Consider the following 25,569-nt stretch of genomic DNA (forward strand, 5'->3'; position numbering starts at 1 on the left):
CAAAGTTATGGCAATGGCATATTTCTTGATGTTACACCACTTACTGACAAATAAGATTACTACTAAGAAGCTTAAAGAGCGATGGAGCAAAGATGGAAAAGTAAAACTAATGCATATGGCTTTAGCCTTCCTCTGATAAGAGCATGGAAAGAATAAGTGCAGATTTGCAGTTAAGTTAATACTATTTTGTACACTTGAAAGCTAAAATTTCCAAATCAACTTTGGAGGCAAAGTGCAATTTTGTATGCAACCAACTACAAATACTGACTAATGATATTTAAAAAAGAATGTGTCATGTGTGTCTAGCAATTAACTGAGGAGCAAATGCACAGCCCAAAGATGAACCCATATAGCTGTGCCACACCAAGGGCAAATATATGAAAAGGGAGAAAGCAAATCAACCTTCCCCAAAGCAACATCTTTAAAACAACTATTTTAGCTCAATATTGAAGCAATCGCATTGACTATTCCAGCTTACTTCACCCCATACCTACTCATTCGTGCCTTCCAGAGGCTGTGCTTAGAAGAGGTCTCAGCATTATACAGCACTTGCAGTGCTCCCTCACTACCAGGAAACCTTCAATAGGTCAGATAAAGGAGCTGGATTTGTTCCATAAGTGCCAAGTAGGCACACACACAAAATATTGCCATAGCCAGCTAATACCAAGAGAAGTCATGCACCATTGTCCAGTGACAACCTCCTTGTCTACCCGTGTTTTCCTTTGCACTACACCATGGTCCAGCTGCCTTATCTAGTCGCTTCAGAAAGTGAGGAGAGCCCAGCTAGATGGGCCACCCCAGCAAAAAGTTTGTGGGAAGAGAATGTAAAATTCCTCCCTGAGGACTATGGTTGTTTAGTTTTACACGAAGAGCAAAAGGCAACTGATTTGAGAAAAAAAAAAGTAAGAAAAAATAATATCATTTCCACCCCTTGCCAGAGGCTTCCTCTTCTTCTGCATGAGCCTGGTGGGTGCAGGGGAGCAGGAACAAGACGTTGCAGGATATGGAAAACACTTCTATCCTAAACCTGACTTTAGGAGTGGCTTTAGGAGTTTTGTGCACTGCCCTGTCATGGATACTTTTTCCTCGGTTGTGCTGAATCAATTTGTTTGAATAGTTATGCAGTCACTGAAGGGACAGAAGAGAGGAGGGAATGGGAAACTCTTTAAATAAAGAAAGGAAAAAGGGTTTCAAAGACTTATCTGTCCCTCCTATTCTTTTGAGAGATTTTAAAGGTAACTTGTTTACTGATAATTTTTTGTGAAAAGAATAGTCTGTAAACTGTTTACTGAGCTGCGTTCTCTGCCTGTCACTTTCTAAAATTTCTTACCCTATTTTCCAGTTAAGAAGAGTAATTCACCTTTCCCATTTGTTCCCCATAAAAGCTAGGCTTTTGCCCTCCTGGCCAAGATTTTATTTCCTTGATCCTAATCAGAAATCTTATAGACAGGCAACAAACAGATGGAAAAAATAAGTCTGTGAAAACACAAAAGTGCATTACTTTGAAATATTGCATTCTTGCACTATAAGTATTGCCAATGGCCTTGCCAGACATTTCTGTATGGAGGCAACGTGCTTTGGAGAAAGGAGCATGAGTTCTTGGATTTTAGACTTCACTTGACATTGCTGTGTGGCCTTGAGTAACACTTCACTGATCCTCAGTTTTCATGTGTCTAAAAAGAGGATAACAAAGTGTACATGTTCTTACAGGCATATGTCTTTATCTATCCAGGTACTCATGTGGTTCTCATCACCAGTAACATCTCAACACATGCATACATGGTATTTAAAATATGTAAAGGTCTTTTAATGCTACTTATGATAGTTTGCAAGTCCAGTAATTTCTCAGCCCTTACAGGAATGTTCTCTCCTCAAAGCTGGCCAAACAATTACATTTTGTGAAAAATAAACTTTTGCAAAGCCTATAATCAATAGAAAAAAATCCATTATATTTTAATAATAAAATTCCAAGAAAAACAATTTTACAAGCAAGCATTCCGCTCTAGAGGTCACAGTTCTGTTAATGCACTGAAACTGTCTGGAAACTCATTGTGAGAACTCTTAACAATTTCATGGTCAAAGCTGGGAAATATTCAAGAAAAGACAAAGAGTATAAAGAGCAATTAGCACATAAGTATTTTAAAAAATAATGTGCAGACTTTTCAAGGACTCTTTCTGAAAGATAGATATGAACTCTCTGTTTTTTTAATAGCGGCCCCTGAGGACTGTAAATTCTGAAAAATGACAGTATACACTGAAAGTGCAGGCAAATCTACATTTACGCATTGTACACATGTAGCATATATAGATTTTTTTTAAATTCAGCTCCCTTTTCCACTTTTTCCCTTTGCACAAAAGATAGCTAAAATACATTTTCCCCTCTGCTTAATAAAAGGAGTATGCCATTGACTCATCTGCTTCAAGTTAAACATATGTATATGCATTGGCAGGATTGGGAACTAATTGTCCTCGGAGTGGATCATATGTAAAGCTTGCGTTCTAACAAAAAGATTTCGGTAGCTTTGAATCAGACTGAGAAAAAGGATATTTGAATTCCTATATGTTTGCTCATAAAAGAGTGTATATGCAGTCTGTCAGCTCTCACCTGAACCTCTGTAAGCCTTACCTCTGCTGTTTTGCCTTTCTTCTTTTGCACCTGTTTTTCTTTTTTTCTCTCCAAGGCAGGTAAAATTTTGTCACTGGCCAAATTGCTTCGAAACTCACAAAAATTTTGCCAAAATTTAAACAGAAGAGCAAAAATAGTCATCTGAGCAGAAAAAAAAGAAAGTCTATCTCGACTGCATTAGGAAAACAGAAAACATTTACTGTAAAATAAAATGTAGTTTACCATGAGAATGAAATAACTTTTTTTTTTTGAATACACAGCCCTGTTCCTCCCACGTACTGTGTCCTGACATTTCAGCCCAGCTTTGCTCGGCACATGCTTTTCATCAGTGTGTTTATTACTGGTGAGAAATCTTCCTAAAACACAGTTAAAAAGCACTTTCTTTTTTTATATTTCCCTAAACAATTGTTTGCATTAATGAAAACATCCATCATTTTTTACAAGTATTCTTGATAAAATATACACTAGTAGAATTACTTTTGCACCACTGTTCTGCTCAAGTATTTCAAATATTCTGTTCATTAGGGAGAGCTTTTTTTTTCCTGCTTAAGAGAAAGGAAATACTTTTTTGCCTCTGGAAAGGCTCTTAAACCACATTACAGATCTATGAGCAAATCTTGGATAATTTTTAAATGATATAATCTCTCACAGGGTCTTTTTTGAACTAGAATAAGAAAAACAGTTTTAAAAAAGCAAACAGAGGGGCTCAGTGCATTCTATTGCTGCACGTACTAAGGCCCACATTTTTCAAGTTATTTAGAAGTTTAACTCTCATTGAGAAACTTGGCTTCAAAGGGAGTCAAGCGTGCTCAGCACCTCACTGATTCTGGCGCAACCTACTCAAAAGTGACATCTGAGTCACTATCATATTCCAGTTGCAACTTTTTTGCCAAGTTCTTCCTTTGGTTTTGTGCTGCATTTCTGGAATTCACTGTGTTTTACACAGGCTTAACTCCTAAATGAGCCTTCTTGTTTCTCCTAGGATCCGTATGAATCCTTCTCTCTGATGAACCATTCATCTCTTGAAATCCAAATATTTTATGGACTCACATTTGATTTTTAAAGGTGTTGATGGCAATTTTATAGGAAAAGAAGAGGAATCAGCTTTATGGATTTTAGAAGAAAAGTCATAAGAGATAGTAACCAGGAATCCGTAGTGAAGTTTCACAAATCGTCATTAAGGCTGCTTAGTACAAAGATCAGGGAGAAAAAATTGTCTATAGCCATTGAACATAAACCCTATGTTATAGGGAAGGGAAAGACATTCAGTAAGCTAAGCTGCCTTTGTCCTTTACTGACATCTACACATTTTTTTATATTTATATGAATGAATCCTCTAACTACAAATTACTTCTCTGATGTTAACCAAGTGGTAAAGAACAAGCAGTTCAAAAAATGAAAAAAAGGTCATCCACTGCCAGAATTCCTAAAACAGGGCTGTATAATACCTTTCCAGGATCAGCTAGCTGACAGAGATTGTTCAGTTTATTGAGCAGTTGATATCTGAAGTTTCTCTGTCATCTCCACCATATAATCTGTATTGAAATGGATGACTACAATGTTCTACTTTCTGCCCAGGCTTATGTAGGGAGTCAAAATTTTCATGTAAGCAACAAAGATTGTTCCTAAAATCAGGCACACAAATTCTAGCCAAATCTGTTACAGAGATTCTTCCACCTTTTTACCTGTGCCTCTCTAAAAATGTAAGGTCCTAGTTCCTTCCTGTGCTCCAAAATCTTCTCTGCTTGTTCAATTGGGATGTCAATCTGCAGAGCTGGTGGTACAGTGGAATTAATAAAGCAGTTGATAATAGCTGTGATCTTGTTTTGGATTGTGGCATTATCACAATGAGAATGGCACAAGTCCTAAAAGGTGAAAAACAGCAGTTTCAGTCAGTGTAGACAGAGAGAGAAGACTCTTTACAGGGGGCCAGTGATCAAAGAATAATAGTCATAAAAAATTATAAAAACAGATTTCTTCAGCACAATAGGACCAAATTCTTATAGCAAATGTGGATGGTTACAGCAACAGAAAAAACATTAGTGGGACTTCTGGTTTGCAAATGCAGATACAGAGCAACTTTAAGCTCTGCCTGCGCATTCTGATGGAACAATACAGTTCATATCCCTCATTCAATCTAAGCACACTACTGGCAAATAGGAGGCATTTCTGAAAAGAGAAACACACCTACAGGTGTGAAATGCACTGATTTTCATGAGTCTGCTATGACTAGCATAGCAATGGTAACTAAAAATGACAAAGATGCTCTACAAACTCCAAGAACAGAGGGGAATTACTTAGGGTGGTACAAGGTATTATAACCACAAATGATGGCACAAGAGGGATAATTTCAGCTACCAGTACAGTCTTCCATTCACTGAGATCTTCTAGTTTCCCAAAGCTTCAGTGTTTGAAATAATTCTGTGCAGGGTAGATGGAATTCAAAACAAACCTGAACTTACAAGGGTGAGATCTCAAAGGAACACTGGGGATTTCCTATCCTTTTTAACGCGATCCTATTGTTCTTGTAAAACCTATGATTACTGTGTTTTCACACTGTTATGATGCTACCAGTGGATTTTGACAGGAGAGAAAAATCATTCAAAGGACTTCTTTCAAACCCTTCAAAATACATGTTTTCCATCTATCCATAAACATCAAGAAATTTTTGTAACACTAGGATATTATCACATATATCTACTAGAGACACAATGAACACTAGAGAAATTACAGGAAAAGAGCTCTCTAAATGAAGAATAAGCATTTAGTTTTGGTAGAGGAGGCTGGATATTTACTCTAGAAAGAAATTAAAAACAGGGCTTTTAACCAGAAATGTGGTATGTGAAAGAGCTGTTTTGTTTTATTATGAATACTTTTTAGTTTTGTAAAGGGAGAAAAAAATGATAACAGTTACAACGAAGAAAGTAAGGCAATACAAAAACATATTCAGTATATCCTGAGAATATATTATGGCTTCCTTTGCTCATCTAATACACAAGAAAAGACTGTGAGCTGAAGTAGGAGGGAAGACAAACAAGCCATTAGCTATGAAGAAGGATGAAACGTGAACATAGACAAACACATGGAAATGATCCACAGAGTTATATTTCCTCATATTTGTTTGAGAAAAAAATTATTTTTATTTTTTATTTGTCCCAAAATGTGCTGCCAGCCCAATAGGTTATGAAAAGCAATACAGACATTGACTTCCAAAGGGACTTCTGCCTAAACAGATGGCATGATAGGGCTCAGAAAATAGAAGTGCTGCCCACAGCTTTGGCAGTGTTCCTCCAGTTCAGCCTGACCCACAACGCTCTGGCTACTCCAGCCCTTTGCTTCTATAAAGAGCATCAACTGCCAACCATGACGAATCACGTGCATGTGGAATTATGGTCAGATTGTACTTTTTCTTGATAAGAAGACAAATAAAATTAACATAAATGGAGGAGAGGGGGTGGGACATAAAACAATGAAGGCTTTCTTCAGAGAGCAGTTCCACAAAGAAAACAGTCTGAACTACACTCTACATGGATTTGCAAACAGTTTCCATTTTCCCCACGATGTAGCAATAAAGAGTCACAAATCTGGAACAGCACCAGATATTTGAAGAAGGATTGATGTCATGTAACTTCAAGTGCCTTTCTAGTCTAAACTACTCTTTCTGTATTCAAGATCGAGACAACAGCATCTCCAGAGAGTACTGCAGTCTATGAGTCTTCCCCTTTGGGTTAGAAACCGCTTGAGGAAGGACTGCAGTCTGGAAGCAGAGGGGCGCCAGCTTCTGACGTAGACCCCTAAGTCAGAGGCCTAAAGCTAAACACTGCAACACACCCACAGGTCCGCAGCAGGATCTCCAAGTCCTGTTGCAGCACCAACTAATCTCCTACCATGCTCCCTAACCGCGTGGCTGCCTTGTGCACGTGGGCTGTGTTCAGGAACCCAGGAGAGGCTCTACTTACCTTCCCGTAGCACTTTTGGATCATCAGCAGTGCAGAGGCAAAAGGAATGAGGAACAAGTGAAAGAGCCACAGTGCCCCTGCATCCAGCCCAGGGTGCTGCTAGGGGCAACAGTGGGATTTAAAAGCATGCTCCTGAGGTTTCTGGTGGTGTGTCACCTCGTGTTGTAGCAATTTCACCCAGGGGCAAGTATCTGGGGGAGGGGCAATCTGTGCTGACATTTGCTCCTGGCTCTCCCAGCCCATCATGTTTCACATCCTCTGCTGCAGTCAAACATGACTGCACTGAATAAGGGAGCTGGTGTCTGCATTTATACACTTTTTGGGTAGCTACTATTTTTCATTTGTGCATTTGATTGCATTTAAAAGTTGTCTCTGATTTTAGAGGAATTACCAAGTTCAGCAATAATCCTTCTATTTAACAGTCCGAAACTATAAAGAGAATGAACATTTTAATGTGCTCATTGCATTTTGAACTTCTGAACAGATGTATAGCAAAATCTGGGCATTAACTAGTTAACAGTATCTGTTTAGAGACTCAGAAGAATGTTAGAAGAAACATGAAAAAATACAGAGGTAATACATTCAAGTCATTTAAAATAGTAACCTTGAAGAAGTGAGGATTTTCATGGAAGAAAGAACAGTTAAACAGTGAAGGTTTTACGATGAACAAAAAATGCTTAGAGATATTATAGTTAAAATTCTCCTAATCTGCAGTAATGGATGCATTTGCTTACAATTTGAATGATGTTCCTTTTCTTCCATTTTACCACCATACCTTATACTTCTGTACCTCCTGCCAAAAGAGTACTCCGTTTGCCAGTAGGTCTCCTTTCAGTGACACGAAGCGTTGAAACTGATTTGCTGTCACTGGATTCAACAACGCTTTGCGGAAAGCAATTATTTCCCTAGATGAAGAAACCCACTTATTGTCCACATGCTGTCAAAAGAAGAAATAAATGCACCAAATAAACTTTGTTTCAAAAAGCAATAACAAAGGCATTAGTTAGTGTAAACTGTGTGATTCTTATCTTTGCACTGACCCTAACTTTCAGTAGTTTATGACATGGATACAATAGAATTTGGCAAGGTTTCACTTCTTTCTTTCCTTCTTTTCTTTCTTTTTTTTTTTTTTCCAGTTTGGTTTGGGCAACATTTTTTGGAAGACATGATGGGAGAGGAAATGACTGACAATGATTTAGACCATATGACTACATACTATAAAGTATGGAAACAGCTATTGTTATTGATTATGGCAACAGGCTACTTTTCTAGAGAACAGTTTGAGTTTTGTGCAAACAAACAACAAAGAAAAAGGAACAGACAAACCACATAGCTAAAAGTTGTAAAATGCTTCTGACAGGGATCGCGCTAACAAAATGAGCTTTGAAATGTGTTGCCATGATCACCAACAGAAGCTGGAGAATCTCCTCTCTGTGGAGGAGAGCTACCAATAGTAAAATAGAATTTAAAGTCAACGAGACATTTTGGTGCTGCAAAGCACAGAGCAGTGGGCAGCCAGGAAAGGGTGGGAGAGGGAGATGGCTCGTGCAGGGACAGCTTTTTTGCAATGCAGTTCAGAAAGGCTTGCCTTCCTGAACAAACAGTCCTGCGCAGAGGCGCAGCCAGACTATCCCCTTCTGCTATCAAATGGATGAATGAAAACCATCTTGTAACATCGGTATAAAACTCTCAGGATGGAGCACCGTTCAATGGTTAGCATGGGACAGGAACGTTTTTAGTTGTTTTGGACAGTCTTGGAAATCTAACCCGATTCTAAACTAAAAGCCTTTCTACAGCTTCTCTTAAAAGCGTAAATTACATGTAGTCTTCTCCCGCAGAGCCTGAAAGTGAGGAGACCCTGCCCTTGCCGGAGAGAGCGAGGTGGTTGTCCAAAGGGTCCTTTGCATTAAAATAAAGATCAGCTTAGATGATAAAATGGCATCTTCCCAGCCCTCCTCCAAATCATCAAACGTGTTCTGTCCAAAGTAGTAAGATCACTGTGACCAAGATTTAGGCAACTTTGAGGAAAAATCATTTTGGGCACATTCATAAAGAGAAGCACAGAGCACTGCTCCCACCCCTATACCAATCTACAAACACTGCTTATCTTATGGGTCAACAACCCTAAAACAAAACATGGAAAATTACCATCTTCCTGACAAACAGATGAAGAGAAAACTCGGTTAACAGAACCCACATGCACTTTGGATCCCTTTTGAGCTAATGGTTTGCATGGATAATTGGTGACCGGGTCTCCGGTTTGATTTCAACAGACAATAAAAGTTCAACTGAATAAATGTACACAACTTGTATGTTGGCAATCACAAAGAGTTCACTGCTCTTCAAGAGAAAAAAACTGGCAAACATCTGATGAAATGTATTATTACAGAGGTTTAAGATGTTTAAAATTGATATTATCTCAATGCTGTAAGATTAAAATACAATTGTAAATGAAACAGATACTGTAAGATATGATTAAACCTGCCCACTCCACTGCATACTTCACATTCCCTTTTGTGTCTGCACGTAATCCACTCGCAATAATAAATAAACTACCAGATGCTGGAATGAACAGCTTGTCCCAATAAGTCCTCTGCATGCAAAATACAGATAAATGTGAATTAAAGGTACAATATCAGTTTGAGAGGGGTTAAAAGTGCTCCACACTTATGTTTTTTTCAGGCATGACTTCTCCAGCCAGGAAAGGAGAGAAATTTATCATGGCCACCCAGTGGGGAGCTAAGTTCATCAGTAATGTGAGTAATCAGTCCATTGTAGCCAGTAAAATCATACCTGCTTTTCCCAGAGTCACATTTGGGCCTCACATTGTCAACAGGGGAATCACGAAGGATGTGCAAGGTACAAACAGGAAAGAATGAAACTGTAGACACAAGAGGCATAATAAACTTCACTTGCCTTCCACATCCTAGTTGTCTTCTCCTTCTTCTGGATTAGGAGATCTTCAACTATGTCCCTTATCTATGGTTGAACAAAAGATTATCATGGTGTTTTCTAACTCTTCTTATTTGATGCTCAGCCCCCTAATAACTGAGACCACAGTGGTAGAATAGCTGATACATCTTCATTCGCATCTTGATACATGAAACTTGTGGCCCCACACTGAATGCCATCCCTTGCTGTTAAGCTATAAAATGAGCATCTGGTCATTAAGTCTGGGGAGTTAGAGAAGACAAGAGGTAATGGCAATCAAACTGCTTTCTTTCACTGGTTTGCCTTACCCACACTGTTTTGAGGACTGCTTAGGTTGGGAACAGATTTGAGGCTATAATGGGTTTTTTATACGAAATGCTTTTAGTTCCTTTGGACAGCTGTATCAGAACTACAGACTTGATCCTGCAGCTTCTTTGTAGCCAAAATACCCCTCAAATCAAGGGCAGATTTTCTGAATAAGGACTACATAGCATGCCCAGAGTGTTTGGTCACTGTGAAACATGAAGCCAAGTGGAGAATGTCATCTGGTTTCACTTCTTCTAAAATACGTTCTTCAAAGGACCTTTTCATCCTCTGAATTTGCAGTAAGAAAGAGAAGAAAGCAGTGAGACTTAAATGGAGTTAGGAAAAGACTAAAATCTCATTAAAATTATGTATTTCCTGTAAACTGCTTATTAGACTTTAATGCAGCATTTTTCCAAACTGCAGGGCCTACTCACCCTGCAGATGCAGGGCAGCAGGTGCAAGAGGAGGCATTAGCTAAAAATGGAAGCAGCTTAACCTGGTTGCATAGTATTGTGGCAGGGCTCATAAGGGAGGGAAGCCTGGATGGCAGAGTTCAGCTAAAAAGAACAGAGGCTTGGGAAAATTTGCTTTAACATAATGTATTAAAACTGCAGTTTGGCTTACTAGAAACTACACTTCTCAGATTGCTTAGTGCTCTGAATGAATGGGAAAGATCCAGGTCATATGCAATTCTGACAACTTTTTGAACACCCTTGTTGTTAAAGTGATCAGAGAAAACAAGTTTTATGAGTCGTAGTGTGCATATCTGTCTGCTTGGTGGAATTGTCAAGTTTTCCTCTGCAGTCACATTCACGTTTCCGAGCTCTTGTGGGATTCCAAAAAAACAAATCTTTTTGCAACTGTCACCAGCAGGATGATTTCCCCACAGAGATCCCAGCTACAGAGACACTCACATAAAAAGTCAGATGTAAACTCTGCCCATTCCCCAGTCTTTTGGCTCTAATGAGCCGGCAGGAGTGAAAGGCTTCTCATTCCCAGTTTTCTGACAACTTTTTAAAGTAACCCATTGGAAACCAGGCTTGTAGCAGCTAATCTCCCCACTCAGCAGAATTTTGTGGGACCTAGAGTCATTTCTATAGGCTTTGCCCCTCTGAATGGGAGAACACGGATGGTGTAATAGAGAGAGGTAATACAGTGTGGGAAGCCTGCTCATTTGCTTGTGTTTTTGTCCCCTTAGGCAAATCCTGTACACAAAGCAGCATTTCTTCTATGTGCAAGTGTATGACTTGGGGCAGAATGGCATCTTGAGGGTGCAACACTGTAGTGTGCACCCTTTGTACAGCAAAGGTTAGTTTTCTGCCCCGCAGGCTAGCTGGCAGCAGAGCAAACATCAGCTTCTTCAGATTTAGCATCTAACAATAATACTGTTAGCCATACTAAGTCCTCAGAGAAACTGCTTACATAGTTATATAGCTAAATGCTTCAACCTGTACATGCTAGAGCATCTCTTTCAATCTAAACTCAATGCGAGTTACAGGCTGCTTTTCCTCTGAACCGTTTTATCCCGATAGTAAACTGTTAGACAAACAAAAAACAATGCCTGAAGGTGTTGCAGTTGTTAAAAAAATTACCTTTGCTTTTTCATCCGCCCCATGTTGTTCATCTGCCAGGAACAAGGGCAACCATTGTTTTTCTAATCTCTTCTGGACGTACTTCTGAATTTCTAGCAGAATCGCTGGAGAAACCTGATCATGAAGAATCTGTCCCCATCCTCCACCTGAACGCATTAGCTAAGCAATCCAAATACAATAAACACATGACATAAACTTTTGTGTGTACCAGAAGTCCTTTATCTCTCTACATACTTGATTTAGCAAAGCATGAGCTTAACTGTAAGCAAAGCATTTAATGCATGCTTACCCAAGGCTCACATGTACTTTTCATAAAAGGGAACAGATTACATTTGTCCCTACCTATAATAGAATACAGACTCCAGCAAATAATACCCCAATGTGACTGAGTATCATAGGCATCATAGGTTTCATAGGCATCACGATATATTGGAGTACCACAGCTCAGACTTGCTATCTGTGACTTAGTTACTAACATACTAAAAAAGAAAGCTGGAATAGGTTACTCTGCCTTAAAGCCATTTTTTACACTTTTTCTGAGCTGGGCTGTGCATGCTCTGGCTGCAGCCTCATATCCAGATTTAAGAGATCATCTTTCTGGGAGGAAGAGCATAAACAGGAAGGAGGGATCCCCCAGAACAGAACTAGACTTTTAGCCAAAAATATAGATAAGATTTGAGGAGATAGCTTGGGGAAGAGTTGGGGGTAAAGCTGATGATGGACTCTTATCTCAGTTGCAGCTATTAGTGTAATTGTTCTTTATGAACAGTTTTGTACACTGGTACCTCTTCTTGTTGTTCCCTGGTAGCTGGACTGTTGGGTCCAAAGAAGTACTTTTTGTTGAGGTACTTGTTTTTAATGTCCTTAGATTTTTCCTCCCTTTTTTCTTTATCCTTGTGGAGCATCCTTCTGAACTGTTCAATGTCTAGCCAGCACATGAGATCCGTGCTATGAACAAATTTAAACAGAGTGTTTTTTCAATACTGAATTAATTGCATCAGCCTTCTAGGGAGTTATTAGTTTAACCACAAGCCACCAAAGTGTCCAAGTCCTAAATACCAAGTCAGACTAGGCTGAAATTTTATGTCAGCTGTTCTTTGCTAGATAAGAACATACCATCTGGTAAGACCATGGCACTTGCTGAACAAACAGATCAAAACATATCTTAGGGATCTCACTCAGGCTCCCTCCTGGAGTACCCCTGGGAGGGGCAACCTCCTCCCTTTACTGCCGCTAAATCCAGCGGGGACTGTGAATCAGAGCTGTAATGCAGAGCTCACAGAATCAATGAAAAATGAAACAGATGGGAATTTGAATCAATATTGCAGGCTTTGAGCCACCAAAAGATGAGTCAACACCCCCCTGCTCTGCCTCATCTGCTTAAGGACTTCAGAGGAAGTTGCGGGGATGACAGCTGGGAATGTCGGCCCCTGAAACCATCTCCCTCTCCTACCCCATGTGAAGTGATAGAGGTTGTGAGTCAGTCCACAGGCAAGCAGACAAAAACAATTTATGGTGAATTTTGTTTCTAGGGCTTTTTGTGGTTTGCCTTTTCATAAATTACTGATCCCACTACATATTTCATTATTCATAGTAAATGATAAATAATCTCCATATGCAATTCTTGATCTATACATTATTCATAATAATTTGAGTGTATATTATCAATCTGAGCTTGCTTTAATGGAACATATATTGATTTTGTTCTATAACCGGAGGACAGAATGATTGAACAGAACAGAATAAATTTCAGTTTAATTTATATGACTATTTTCTGACAGTATCTTACCATTTGAAGTTTTGTGACCATTTTAATGAGCATATTTACTCTATTGGCAGCATAAAATATGAAACAGTAAATTCAGATAAGTCTGTTTCGTCTTTCCATTCTGTTAATAACAACTGGCTTTTTTGAAGTATTAATCTATGAGCAAAACTTTCAAAAGCATCTAACTGATTTAAGAACAGATGTCCCCCTTTCAAAAGTCTTTTGAAACTCTTACAGACTTAAGTTCTATTAAGACTGAAATTCTTGAGCAGAAGTAGTTGGAAAATTTCAAAGGGAAAAAAGTTTCATTTGCTAGTTTGTCAAAATGTGAGAATGTTCACCCAGTTGCAAGCAATCTAAGTTACTGTGATTTAGAGAGTCACCTCCCTTGTCATCTAACCATGCTAAATGACCAAATGTGTCCATCTTACCTGAAAAGTAAAATATATTACCTTAAAGTTTGTTAGCTTAAACCACTTACAATAGTAACTTATACTGGCATACTCTACTTTTTACATGCAATAAGCCAGGAACACATGCATAGTCAGTTATTCTGGCAAAACTGACAAATGGTAATCCACTAAGCCAGAGTAACACTAACTGTCCTGCAATTGTGTGTGAATACATCCTATATATTTAACAAAATATTAATTAATGGAACTTGATTAAGTTTCTTAACAGAACTTGTGTGCAGGTACTCAGCAGTCTGTCCTCCATGAATCTTGTAACTGGCCAAACAGAGCCATAAATTTTGATAAAATGGCAAATGAAACATTTTCTGTTTGTTGCTGAAATTTTCTGTACTGCATTAGTTCTAGGATCCCTTCAGCTTTTAGTACCATTAGGCATCTTTAGTATGTCTGCACTGAGCACTAAAATGCTGTTTTTCGGAGACTTTTTCAAATATTATGGATCAGTGATTAGTAAAGTAGTCCCAGAGAATATTCAGCATATCCGTCCTGGACCCCATCTCAGCAGGTGACCTGGTCTCTGGCAATTCCCACCAGTTCCTGAGTTAGAGAGGAAGTCTGAACAGCTAACTCAGACTGGCAGTGGCATTGAGCTCACTTAACCGTAGGCACCTGCAACACAGCAATTTCCACCTAAGCTCATTCCCTACAGTTGTTTTGTAGTCAATGAAGAGAAATATCCATTTTTAGGTATGATTCATCCAAACCATTTTTAGATGTTCTGTCAAAATTAGAAGAATTGTGCCCTGAAGCATGTATTTCTCTCCCTGACTACAAAGGGAGCCTCTGATGATAAGCAGAAGTGGTAAGCATGCAGACTTGACCAGAGGATCCTTTGCTAGATGTCCGTCTCTGGACACCTTTGAAAAAGCTGCCCAACATCAAATCTGAAACAATAGTAGCGTTCATCTAGAAGCAATAGCAATATGCAAAGTATCAGCTCAGGGGAACCCAAGTTAAAGGAAGGAGGCAACAATTAAAGGACTTGCTAGCAGTTACTTATGAAGTAACACTTGCCTTTTCCCAAAACAGGGTAGAGATTAGTGTGAGGCTAGGGAAAAAAGCAGTTATAAATTTGCATTTACTTCTACTAGAACTTCCATCTAAATTTTCGTTTTTAAAACAGAGGGCTCAGCTTTTCAAAACCACTGCATAAACTGTATATGCTGTGAGCTGGTACTTAATTCTGTTCAGTGCAAACACAAAACTGCGGTTGCTCTCACACTGTGAGAATAACGTGCCTGTGTTCTATTAGTACATTTTTGTAACATCCAGCTTTAATTTTTAAAATATACTAAATTCAAATTGCACTAACAGGATAAACTTTTACTCATTACAAGACGGTTGCTGTTCTCAGGTGTTTGCCACTAATCAAAGCAGAAATTGAAAGCTGAACTGTACGACAACCATTTTACAACAGGACACTTTTTACAAAAAGCAGTTAAGACGATTCCATTGTCTCAACAATGTGCATGTGTATTTCATAAATATAGATACGCATTAAAAAATGACTAAAATCCAGGAACATTCAGATAACCCAAATTCCCAGCAAAGATTTCTTCTGAACGAAGAAACAAGTAAAATAATAATAATGAAAAAACATACCCAGCAGAACGCTCATCAAGAAAAACCCGGAACTGTTCTAACTTCAGTTTGTCGTGGATCAGGTCACACAGATTAGGACCTGCCAACTCTTGGGGAACTTGGCACAAGTCCTGATCTTTTGGGAGAACATCAGGGCAGGTTGGCAGACCAGTGTCAGCAGCAGCACTCTGGTGGAAGAAATTATTTCAGTTGGGTAACTAATTTCTTTGTCTGTATATTTTGCTCAGTCTCATAATCCTACATTAGACTGCTTCTGTCTCCATAGAACAGCTTTGTGATCACTGAGAAAACAAATTGACTTAATGCTCCCATTCTTTATCAGCTTTATTTTTATGTTTGCTTTAAACATATCAGTCCGTGCAGTTTCCATAATCAAATAAACCAATACATAACTGTAATTTACTTGAAATCAAGGAATTTACTCAAGATTAAGGACTGAAAATACATTCCACAGACTTTAATGGAAACTATCCCATCAACTCCAACCATAAAATGATCTGATATTGATGCAACTGACAGAAGAACTAAATTTGTAATTAACATAATGGTGGCTTTCAATAGTAGAAATCAGACTGCTCGCTTCTCCAAACTGGCATGCAGTCAGTCTTTCATTGCTGATACTCAAAGTGTTAACCCTCTCTGATAGAAAAATAATTTGTTTTTGTTAATAGGTACTTATGTTACCTCATCCTTCTTGGAAACACTCTCTTGATGCAAAGCCTGGAGCTTTCTAAAGTACACGGAGTCCAGCTGTCGAGTTTCTTCCACCAGCTCCACCTAATAAAAATAATATCTTATGTCATCTGCACAGTACACATTATAGAAAGATGGAGAACTGGACAGGCAACTTGCCAATGACAGTGGATAAAAAAGAATACATTTGCCAATAATGAGACAGATGTTTAGAAGACACTAGAAGTCGCATCCGTGTGACAAACGAATCAATTAAAAGCTCTGGTAGAACAAAATTGTATTTTAGATCTGTGCAGAATCACATGTGGAGTTCTACAGAATACCACTGAATAGCCTAACTGTATCTTTAATGAATGAACTTCATAATAAAAAATTCTAAATTATAATGTGATAAAGCATGCCAGGTTCAACTGATTACCTGTATCGGCAAATTATGTGTCACAGTGCCATGGAGAGGCAAAAATCCCGGTCTGGAAACTATCCCTCTCAGTGGGAAATGACACAAAGATAGGGCGCCACATATTTTCAGAAATAGGCTTTGAGGCAAGGAAGACACCTTACTAGAATATCTAAACAATTAAAGTGAAAGCTTTCAGGTTCTCAGTCCTGTCCCCTCCTTCGGTTTTGTACCAGTTAATGTCTTAGAATAAGAAATTGTGCATGGTAAGGACTCATGGCATTTTTTAACTTAATTAGGAGCAGTACGCATATAACCTGATTAGTTCTCCATGTTATGTGCAAACAGTTGATTAGAGGCATAAAGGATAGTTTGGTGAACCTCTCAGCTGACTAACCCTTTCAAATCTGGGTTTAGGATATTTAGCAAAATTGAGCCAATTAGCATACTGATTAGCAATCCCATTACAAAGATTAGAAACTACACAAGAGTTTATGTGCAAAATAGAGGAGAGTTTTTAGATTAATATTCATTATGCTTTTGTCTAAACATGAATAGCACACTAATCACCGTGTTATCTGAATGCCTTCAGGCTCAGTGTAACTCTCTTCCACTGTTATGCAGAGCTTTTGGGTATTCTTTCCTTTAAAAGAAAGTGTAGTTTAAAAGGAAATAGGAAAATAATTTAAAACATTTTTCATAAACTTTAAATAGAAAATAGATAGAAGCAGCCTGAGAGTCAATAATAAAAAACTCCCCTGTTTTCATGTTTTGCTTAAAGATAAAAATGTAGATACATACTGACTCTGTCACAAATAAACAATTTTGCACTCACCTAATTCTTGATAAAATATCTTGTTTCATTATGGGCCAAATATATCCTGCTGTATGGGAGAACAAAGCGGGAGAGCAGAGCCAGGGACTGGACAAAATACAAAGCAGACCTGTTCTTTGTGTCTGGAAGAAGTGTGCCTAATGCATCAGCCTGCGCCGCGCCTCAGAGAAGAGACTCCTGCCTCGTAGAACAGGTCATCTTATGTCTGTGTAAAATAACTCTTCACAAACAAATATATTGTGCATTCAAAAGGATTTCGTTCTGTTTTTCATGCTCTGATTAAGATGTTTGTGTGATTAGGGCACTGAGAAGTCTGCACGTAACTGAACACTTGCAAAGCATCATCTAAACCAAAAGGGTAATAGGAGATTATCCCTTGGTTAACTCAAGGAGATATAACCTGACACATGCATTAACTTAACATAAAACAAGAGTTAACGATTTAAATTCTTACTTCCAGGGAGTTCTTCCATCACTAGAAGTAGTGAAAATGATGTGTTTAAAGAATGTTCAGAAGCAGTTGATCAGATGACATGACTCAATGAACATTTGCAACAGATATTAGACAATCTAGTATTCTAATATATGTGGAAAATATATATTTACAAAAGGTGCATAGTTTACAGTAACATTAATCTGATAAAAGGAAATAAAATTTCATATTAATGAAAGTGTCAATCCATTACATGGCATTCTGTCATAAACAATTGTAGCTGAACTGGCTTTCTCAGATGAAAAGAGACCGAAAACAGAAGAGAATATGTCACAAATGTGTTTGGATTAGCATATTTCATTCTGAAAAGTTTTAACAGTGTTCAAACTTTTGAAGTTTCATAAGGAAATTAAGTTATCACAGGATGATACAGAAGATCTTTTGTGATTTAATTAAAAGACCAAAAAAACCATAAATAAATACATAGCTTTCCTAATGGGGTGGGGTTTCTTTTGGAGTCTCACAGGAGTCTGTGCTGGGGTTGTTTTTTTGAGCACTTTCAGAAATTATCTGGAGAAGGAGGTGAATGAGGAGAGCACAAAGTTTGCAAAATGATTCCACAGAGCAAAAAACTAAATTGACTGTGAAGAGCTGCAGGATTGCAGGATACTTAGCGTCTGCATGATAAGGCCAGCTAAATTCAACTACAATAAACATTAAGTAATTCAAATGGACTCCAAATTAGGGCCTTACATTAGCTGTTTTACTCAGTAAGAAGATCTTGGATTCATTGCAGATAGCTATTAGCTTCTATTTTGCACATCCACTCAAAGCTCACCAGGAGTCAAATGGCAATTAGATTGGTAGGAACAATTAGGAAAGGAATACAGTGCAAAACAGAAGACATCACTGTGCCACTGAAGAGTCCTTGGTGCATCTTGAGTACTGCTTGCATCACATCAAAAGAATATAACACAATAGATACAGATTGAGGGAATAAGTATAACAGAGGTAAAGAAAAACTTCTGTCAAATGGGAGGTTAAATGGTCTAGAATTCTTCAGTTTCAAAGAGAATTAATTGAAGTGGGATACAACAGAAACATGTAAAAGCAGAAATGACATTGAGAATATGACTAGTAACAAATGTTCGCTGTTCCTCTGCTCCACCGTTTATAACATATAAAATTGGGGCATCAGATGAAATTATCAAGGAGAAGTTTGAAAGCAAACCCTAAATAAGCATTTTTTCACCAACTGCCGTGGAATTCATTGCTACAGTGCTACAGTGCTACAGTAAATATAAAATGTCTCAAAAAAAATTATGTAAATTAATGGGGGGAAAAGGTCATCAAAGACTATTAAAAACCACAAAAATGTGGATAAAGCCTCTATTTCATGAACTGCCTTAGCTGCAAAGTGCTGGAAGCTGGCAATATTGCTGCATGTTTTTCCTGCTCTTATATTCTAGTCTTATATGTCTAGTACCAGCTGCCACCTAATAGGCCTAAAAGTCCATTCTCATCTTTGAGTTTACATTTCTGTTCTGTCCATACATATACGGACAATATTACAGCAGTAGCAAAAACAATCCATTGTGTTACAAAACTTCCACAAAAGGGTCTCAAAATACTTCACTGGTGGTAATGAGTGTATGTTCCCACTACACACTGACAGACGTACCAGAAGCACATGATGCTATTGGCTGTACAAGCAGAGATGCTTAATCTTAGATCACAGTGGAAGAAAAGAGGAACAAGAAATAACTTCCTGCTCTCCAACTCCTGGTTCTCCTTTGCAAGAATCTTCCATATATGAAAGAGAGATTTTAAGGATCTGGAAGTAGCATTTTGCCCTACAGTAGGTAACTGATTGTAAGTTTACAAGCAGCAGAGAGCAACAGCCCCCACCACTGCCTCAGTTATTTCTTATTCTGATTTGTGAAAAGCAAAGTGAGAATTGCAGCCTTCCCCTCTAGCTGCATGCACCTGCTCAGTCCAAGCCTTCAGCAGTCTCTCTGGATGTAGACCCACGTATGCCACTGACCCACCTACTTCAGGAAGCCCACAGGGCACAGTCAGCCCTTTCACAGCATGGCAGCTATCTAAAAACAGTGTTTTGGGCAAACACAGCTAGATCACAGTATCTCATTTCCTCCTATGCTAAGCACTAGCTGCACTTTAATTCTGAACACCAAGAAATGCCTGATACAGTTAACTATGGACCCTATGACCCTATTGACAGTCTAGAAACACTACTTATTTTCTGCCTATAGTTAAAAACATAAAAGGCTCGTGGGCTATCCAGGGTAAGAAAATGATTTTTAATCAATGATTGCAGAAACATGACACTCCCTGAGTGCAAAGAGAAATTTTGCCACAGCAAGATACATTCCTCGCTAATTTACAGACCTGCACTATCCTTTTGGAGGGGAGCTCTGCTCTCGGGATGAAGCCAGCCTGTCTGTGGATCAGCGTAGAAGGGAGTGAGTGAGTGAAACAGCCTGTAATATTTCTCTCTTCCTGACTGAAAATGCAACAGACTCATAGGTGGGACTGAGCAGGGGCTGCATAGGAAAACTTTTGCAATTTTCTTCACCTGACATAAGAATACTTCACAGTGTCACCCAGGTTAGTTACCTTTTCATAAGTGCATTTGTCTGCTTCTGCCATCTTCATCCATGGTTCTAGCAGAAGAGTGAGAATGTGTTCTTCTGCTGGGTCAAAAAGATCCTCAAAAGCTGGGTCAATCTTCTTATAAATCTCATATTTCTTATTCTGACGAAGTCCAATGTCCATACTGGCAGATGGGGCAATGTAATTTGCATAAAGGAACTATAATAAAAGAGAAAAACCTGTTTCTTAGCCATCATCCATTCTAATGGTCACAGTCCACTGAAGGACAGACTTGATATATATTTGTCCCTCATGGTCCTGTTGTATATTCTAGATATACATCTAATCACACCTACCTTGTTTTTACCTATGTTATCATTTTGTTCAAAATTCAGTAATTGCCATAGTTGAGCTCCCTGCCATTTTTACTCCTACTTGTTAAAATGGTTAGATTGCAAAATGGTGCATAATGTAATCCTTGCATGCAGGGAGGTATTTGGCTGATCACTAGTTACGTTCAGATAAGCACAACAGTTACAGCGACTGTGGGTCTTCATAGATTCACAGACTGTTATTGCTATAACACTTAGATATAATACAGTGCAATGTTCTTTTGCAAAATACATGCTTGGCCAACTTGTAGATGATTCTTACTTCTTCTGTTTGAATTAAGAATAGATTGGAATTTGTAATTTTAGGTTAAAATTAATGAAAAACAAGAAGATTTCAATCTGTGCTGAGATTGTCTGGCCTTGGACACTGGTGGGACTCCAGCATGGTACAGGATCCATAAGAGGAGATACCAGTGCAGAACTGAGGTCTAAACCTTTACCAAAGCCAGGTTTATTACAGGCTTTGTAACATGTAAAAACAGAGAAAAGCTGAACCTGGAGAATGTTCCCTTCTCACTAGCAACTCATGCTTGAAGCCTAGAGCTATTTTGTAATTTATTTTGAAGGAAGTTTTTTTCAAATAGTCACCTAAATCAAATTCTGCTTTTTTGCAATGTTTCATAAATTGTTATAAAAAAGAATATTGAAAAGTCAGAAAAAAAAACGCTTTATTTCAGGAACAATTGTAAGAATATCTTTCTTATACTCTGACTGCAGGTAGGAATTCAAGGAAAAAGAGATACTGCCATAATAAAATTCATATCGTTTTAAATACTTTTTCTTCCTTACATCATCAAATTCCAACTACTTTTCAAGATAGAGTCAGTCTTGGGGATCAGATTGTTAGTGTAAATCAGCATTTCTCTGTGGGGTGGCACCGATTTGCACTAGCTGATGAGCCCATCCTCCCTTCTTACTATCACAGTTTTGACAGTGAAGTAAGATGATTAAAATCCTTCTCTAACTAGCAGATGAACAAAGCAGTAAGAGAGAAGAAAGCAGCACATCTACTTTGTTTTCAAGCAATAATAAAATACTGTTGTGTCTAGATTTCTAGCACAGTGGGAGAACGTTTGAGTACATTAAATAATTATGTTTCTATTTGCTTTACATCATATTCTGATTTATTAGACTCTTTCTTTCAAACAGCAACAGCACCAAACTACACCCCTGTTGTTTCAGTCCTCAGCAATTTAAGAGAGACCCTTTACCCTCTCCTGATGTCACGTCACGGAGGAATATGGGCCTATGACAGCTGACATCCTCCTGGTAGAACTTTTGATGATTAGTATATTTACTGTCTATGCTGGATTCCACCTCCTTTCTACAACGATATAATCACTGAAAATTAAAACGGTTTGTGGCTATTATGGCCCACATGATATTAGCCCAATAAAGGCCACTGGGTGTAAGGGTGAGGCCAAGGAAATAGGCCATGGACATTAGAGTTTTAGCTGAAGAACAAGACCACATTTATCCTAACTTATGCCCTTCTCAGAAAATCCCAGAATGATTTGAAATTTAGCAGAGACAGAATTAATTAGATTCATAGTGATGTCAAACCTTGCAAGTTATTATGAAGAACCCTAAAACTAATAAAGTTTCAGTTACATCGTCTTTTAATCTGATCCAAAACATTTAACATATAAAATAGCCAAATTGGAAAGGAACAGTCCAACAATATAAAGATGTGGTATCTCTAAAAATAGCCTTTTTAAGGAGGAGTCAACCAATTTATTCATCATTAGGGCAACACTGGTCCACCTGTTACGACTCATAGAACGACCAAGGGATCTATAAATTGGTGAATAGGGGGCAAAATAGATCCTCAGTATTTTAACATACATTTAACCTTGTTACTTAAATGACTGGTTGTCTTTAACATAATTTTAAGAATAAAATCAAAATTAAAGCTCCACATCTTCCTTGGGTGGAAAACTTATTTCCCTCATTTGATTTTGTATGAAATGGGTTAACTTGAATGTATTTTTCTACTCTTCTTTACAGCTGACAAAAACTATCAGTCTACAGGATCAGAAATTACCCAGATTAAGAGGCTTTGGCCAAAACTGTTAACAATCTACTCATATGGACACTGTCATAATTTATTGCTATATTAGGGTCTGCCTTTGCAAGCTTCTCTACCTGCAGACTGCCCTCCAGTAGTGTTTCATTTCAGATGCAAAACTAGAGCATAATAAAGCAAATAATAAAGACAGACATTTTTTCCCATAAGCAATACAGGGAGAGTTAGGGCTGGCAACACACATGTGAAGTAGAAATTTAAAGGTGGTTTAATTAGCTGTAGAAGTGCACTTTTCCAAACTCAAAGGACCAGATCCCTCAGTGCTGTACTCAGGATGGCTTCTTCATCTTTGAAGGGTGCAGATTGATACTGTCTAAGGATTTGGCATGATGCCATCTTTCTGCTTAAATTCTTCGGAGTCCATTGCTATGGGATTTGATGCCCCCACTATGCTAGAAACAGCATCACAGAGTGGCAAAGTGACTGAATCACTTGCAGATGTTTTGGGTGAGAGGAGAAGGAGCTCTCCTCCCCGTGTTCAGGCACATCTGCAGATCTGCACTGAGTTGAATGCAAGGACTGTGTGAAGACCAACGGCTCTGAATTCTAGACATGCCAAAAAAGAGGAAAAGAGGATGTGTTCACAGCCTTCAACGCTGGGCATAAGTAAGCAAGATTTAGGGAAGAACACATCCTTTTAAAAAGAATATTCATAGTCTTTTTTTGACTCCCATGTTATGGAAGTTTTGTGGTTTTCTGAATCTCAATGTAATAGTGAAACTTTGATATTGGCCAATGTCCTAAAGGATCAAAAGAAAAAAAAAATCACATTAAATTAATTTAAAGGCTGTAAAGTTCACAAAAATCTTATACATATGATGCACATAATACTTCATTTATTCAATACTTTGTTCCTTTTGTAGGACACAGAAAAAAAAACCCTACCTTTTCAGCTATTTTCCTATAAATGTATTAGAATAAGTGATAGATCCAACCCAAAACCCAGACAGAGAAATTTGATCAGAGCTTGCATCTTGAAATTGCTTATGATGGTGCAAATCCGAAGGCACCAAATGCTTGGGAAATTCAGATTAACATTTTGGCCTGGTTTCTGAATTTCCAAATTGGGGGTTGTTCAGGTCTTGGGTTTTAGTGTGAATTCATCCCTCGATAAGATGACTTTGGTAAGCAATCTCAGAATGACTAGGGTGAAGCAAGAGATGACAAAAAGAATTAAGTATAAGTGCTTTGTATAGCTGCCCACAGGCCTGGACTTTGCTCTGATCTAAATGAAGGGGTTCTGCAGCTGCTTGACTGAATTGTATGATATGAAGAGTGCAGTGCACTGGCTAGTCTTAAATGGAAAGGCTAAACTACCTTAACCCCTTCCATGACTTTCCACTAACACAAATCTTGTGTCTGACCCTACAAGTTCACAGTAACGATAACTCCCTTTATCTAAATTGGCTTTAGTGTTAAAATATTGTACTTCCCATAAATGTATCAAATTTTCTAACTCTAAGTAACTATTTTTCATTGCAAAATACAACATGTGTTTCTTTATTGTTTTTCTTTCTCCATTTATTTTATACTCCTGTGCATATTTTTATAATGAATAACCACTACATTCTTAGATGATTACTGGTACCCGTCATTTTTCTTATGCATCAGATTTCATTCTCACTATAGTTTTTTTCCCTGTATGAATGAATATACCCCTCAGAATGCATTTCCTTATTCTATCATAAAGCTGAGATAAAAATACCTAACAAATGAAATATTGAGTAGCGGATACACAGCAATCAGGGTTTGTTTGTTTCTAACAGGAAAGAGGCAGAACACATACAAAATACCCTGGATGTCTCTTTCTGTAATAAATAGTAGAATATATATGATGATGTGCTATTAGAATCTGATCCACATTCTCTTAGGAGTATTTGCAATAACTATCTTATTGTGCCAGAGGTGAGCACAGATTTTGGGAAGGCATCTTTTCCACAAGCAGACCCTGTAGATTGGATGCAGCTTGACTCTTAACTGTGTTCCAACGAAAACAAGAATAAATTTTGTGCAGCCTTAAAAGGCAAACTTGAGAATGATACCAAATGTTGCAGCACATGTGTTGATTTGTTATGTTACATTTCAGCTGTTAGTTATGCTAATGGAACAGTTTCACATATTTCGTTTTGATGTATTTACTTTAATGGCTATGTGTATGTAGCCCTCTGCAATTGCCTGGTAACCCTGATTGTATGATGTTCTGCTGTCACCACCAGGCCAGCACTGGAAATAAGATAAGAAAAATAAAAAAGACAAGGGCCTTAATTTTCGGTCATGCAACTGCTGCAAAAAAGAGTGCAAGCTGGTTGTAAATGAAATCAAATTTAAAAACATCATTTTAAACTGTCATGGACCAAAGCCTAAGATTCAGTCTACAATAAAAAGTACAGGAAAATGAAGACATAGTTTAAATATGGTTAAAAAAAAACAACATAAATTTCTCATGTTTTTGGCTTTACACAGAGTACCACTGCTATATCCCTAACTCTTTGATCACCAGGCATTAAGCAAGCTAGCTGTCCTCACTAATGCCGCAGTAAATGTAGGTCAGCATAACTTTTCCTAATGAAAAATGGGATTCAGCCAAGCTACTATTGAATCTCCCATTTCTTGCCCCAGGAATGAGACTGAGTTGTCACAATTTGCCAGTGTCTTACAACTTTCCTTTATCTTCAAGTTAATGGAGTGCAATACAGTCTCTGGAGCAGAACACCTTTTGGGAGTTTATTTCTGGAGGTGAACCCTAAGGGTCAATATAGATAATGGGCACGAGTAGCAACACTAATTAGTTATTAACATCTATTTTTTTTACTGTTAGTATTTTTCCCATATCGTCTGAAAACTACTATGCTGTAAGGATGTT

At 38.1% G+C, this 25,569-nt stretch overlaps 1 protein-coding gene across 1 annotated transcript in view; it reads right to left on the minus strand.

Moving 5' to 3' along the window:
- Positions 1-25,569, minus strand: part of RGS22 (regulator of G protein signaling 22) — a 59,231-nt gene that overhangs the window by 5,159 nt on the left and 28,503 nt on the right. The window contains exons 14-22 of the mRNA XM_067290014.1: positions 20,253-20,447; positions 15,942-16,034; positions 15,258-15,424; positions 12,200-12,362; positions 11,415-11,573; positions 9,502-9,564; positions 7,361-7,522; positions 4,312-4,491; positions 2,606-2,767 (exon numbers count right to left, since the gene is read on the minus strand). Of these exons, the coding sequence (XP_067146115.1) occupies positions 2,606-2,767; positions 4,312-4,491; positions 7,361-7,522; positions 9,502-9,564; positions 11,415-11,573; positions 12,200-12,362; positions 15,258-15,424; positions 15,942-16,034; positions 20,253-20,447 (1,344 nt within the window). The remainder of the gene's footprint in view (positions 1-2,605; positions 2,768-4,311; positions 4,492-7,360; positions 7,523-9,501; positions 9,565-11,414; positions 11,574-12,199; positions 12,363-15,257; positions 15,425-15,941; positions 16,035-20,252; positions 20,448-25,569) is intronic.

Source organism: Apteryx mantelli, chromosome 2, assembly GCF_036417845.1.
Source record: "Apteryx mantelli isolate bAptMan1 chromosome 2, bAptMan1.hap1, whole genome shotgun sequence".
In the NCBI taxonomy this organism is placed as follows: Eukaryota; Metazoa; Chordata; class Aves; order Apterygiformes; family Apterygidae; genus Apteryx; species Apteryx mantelli.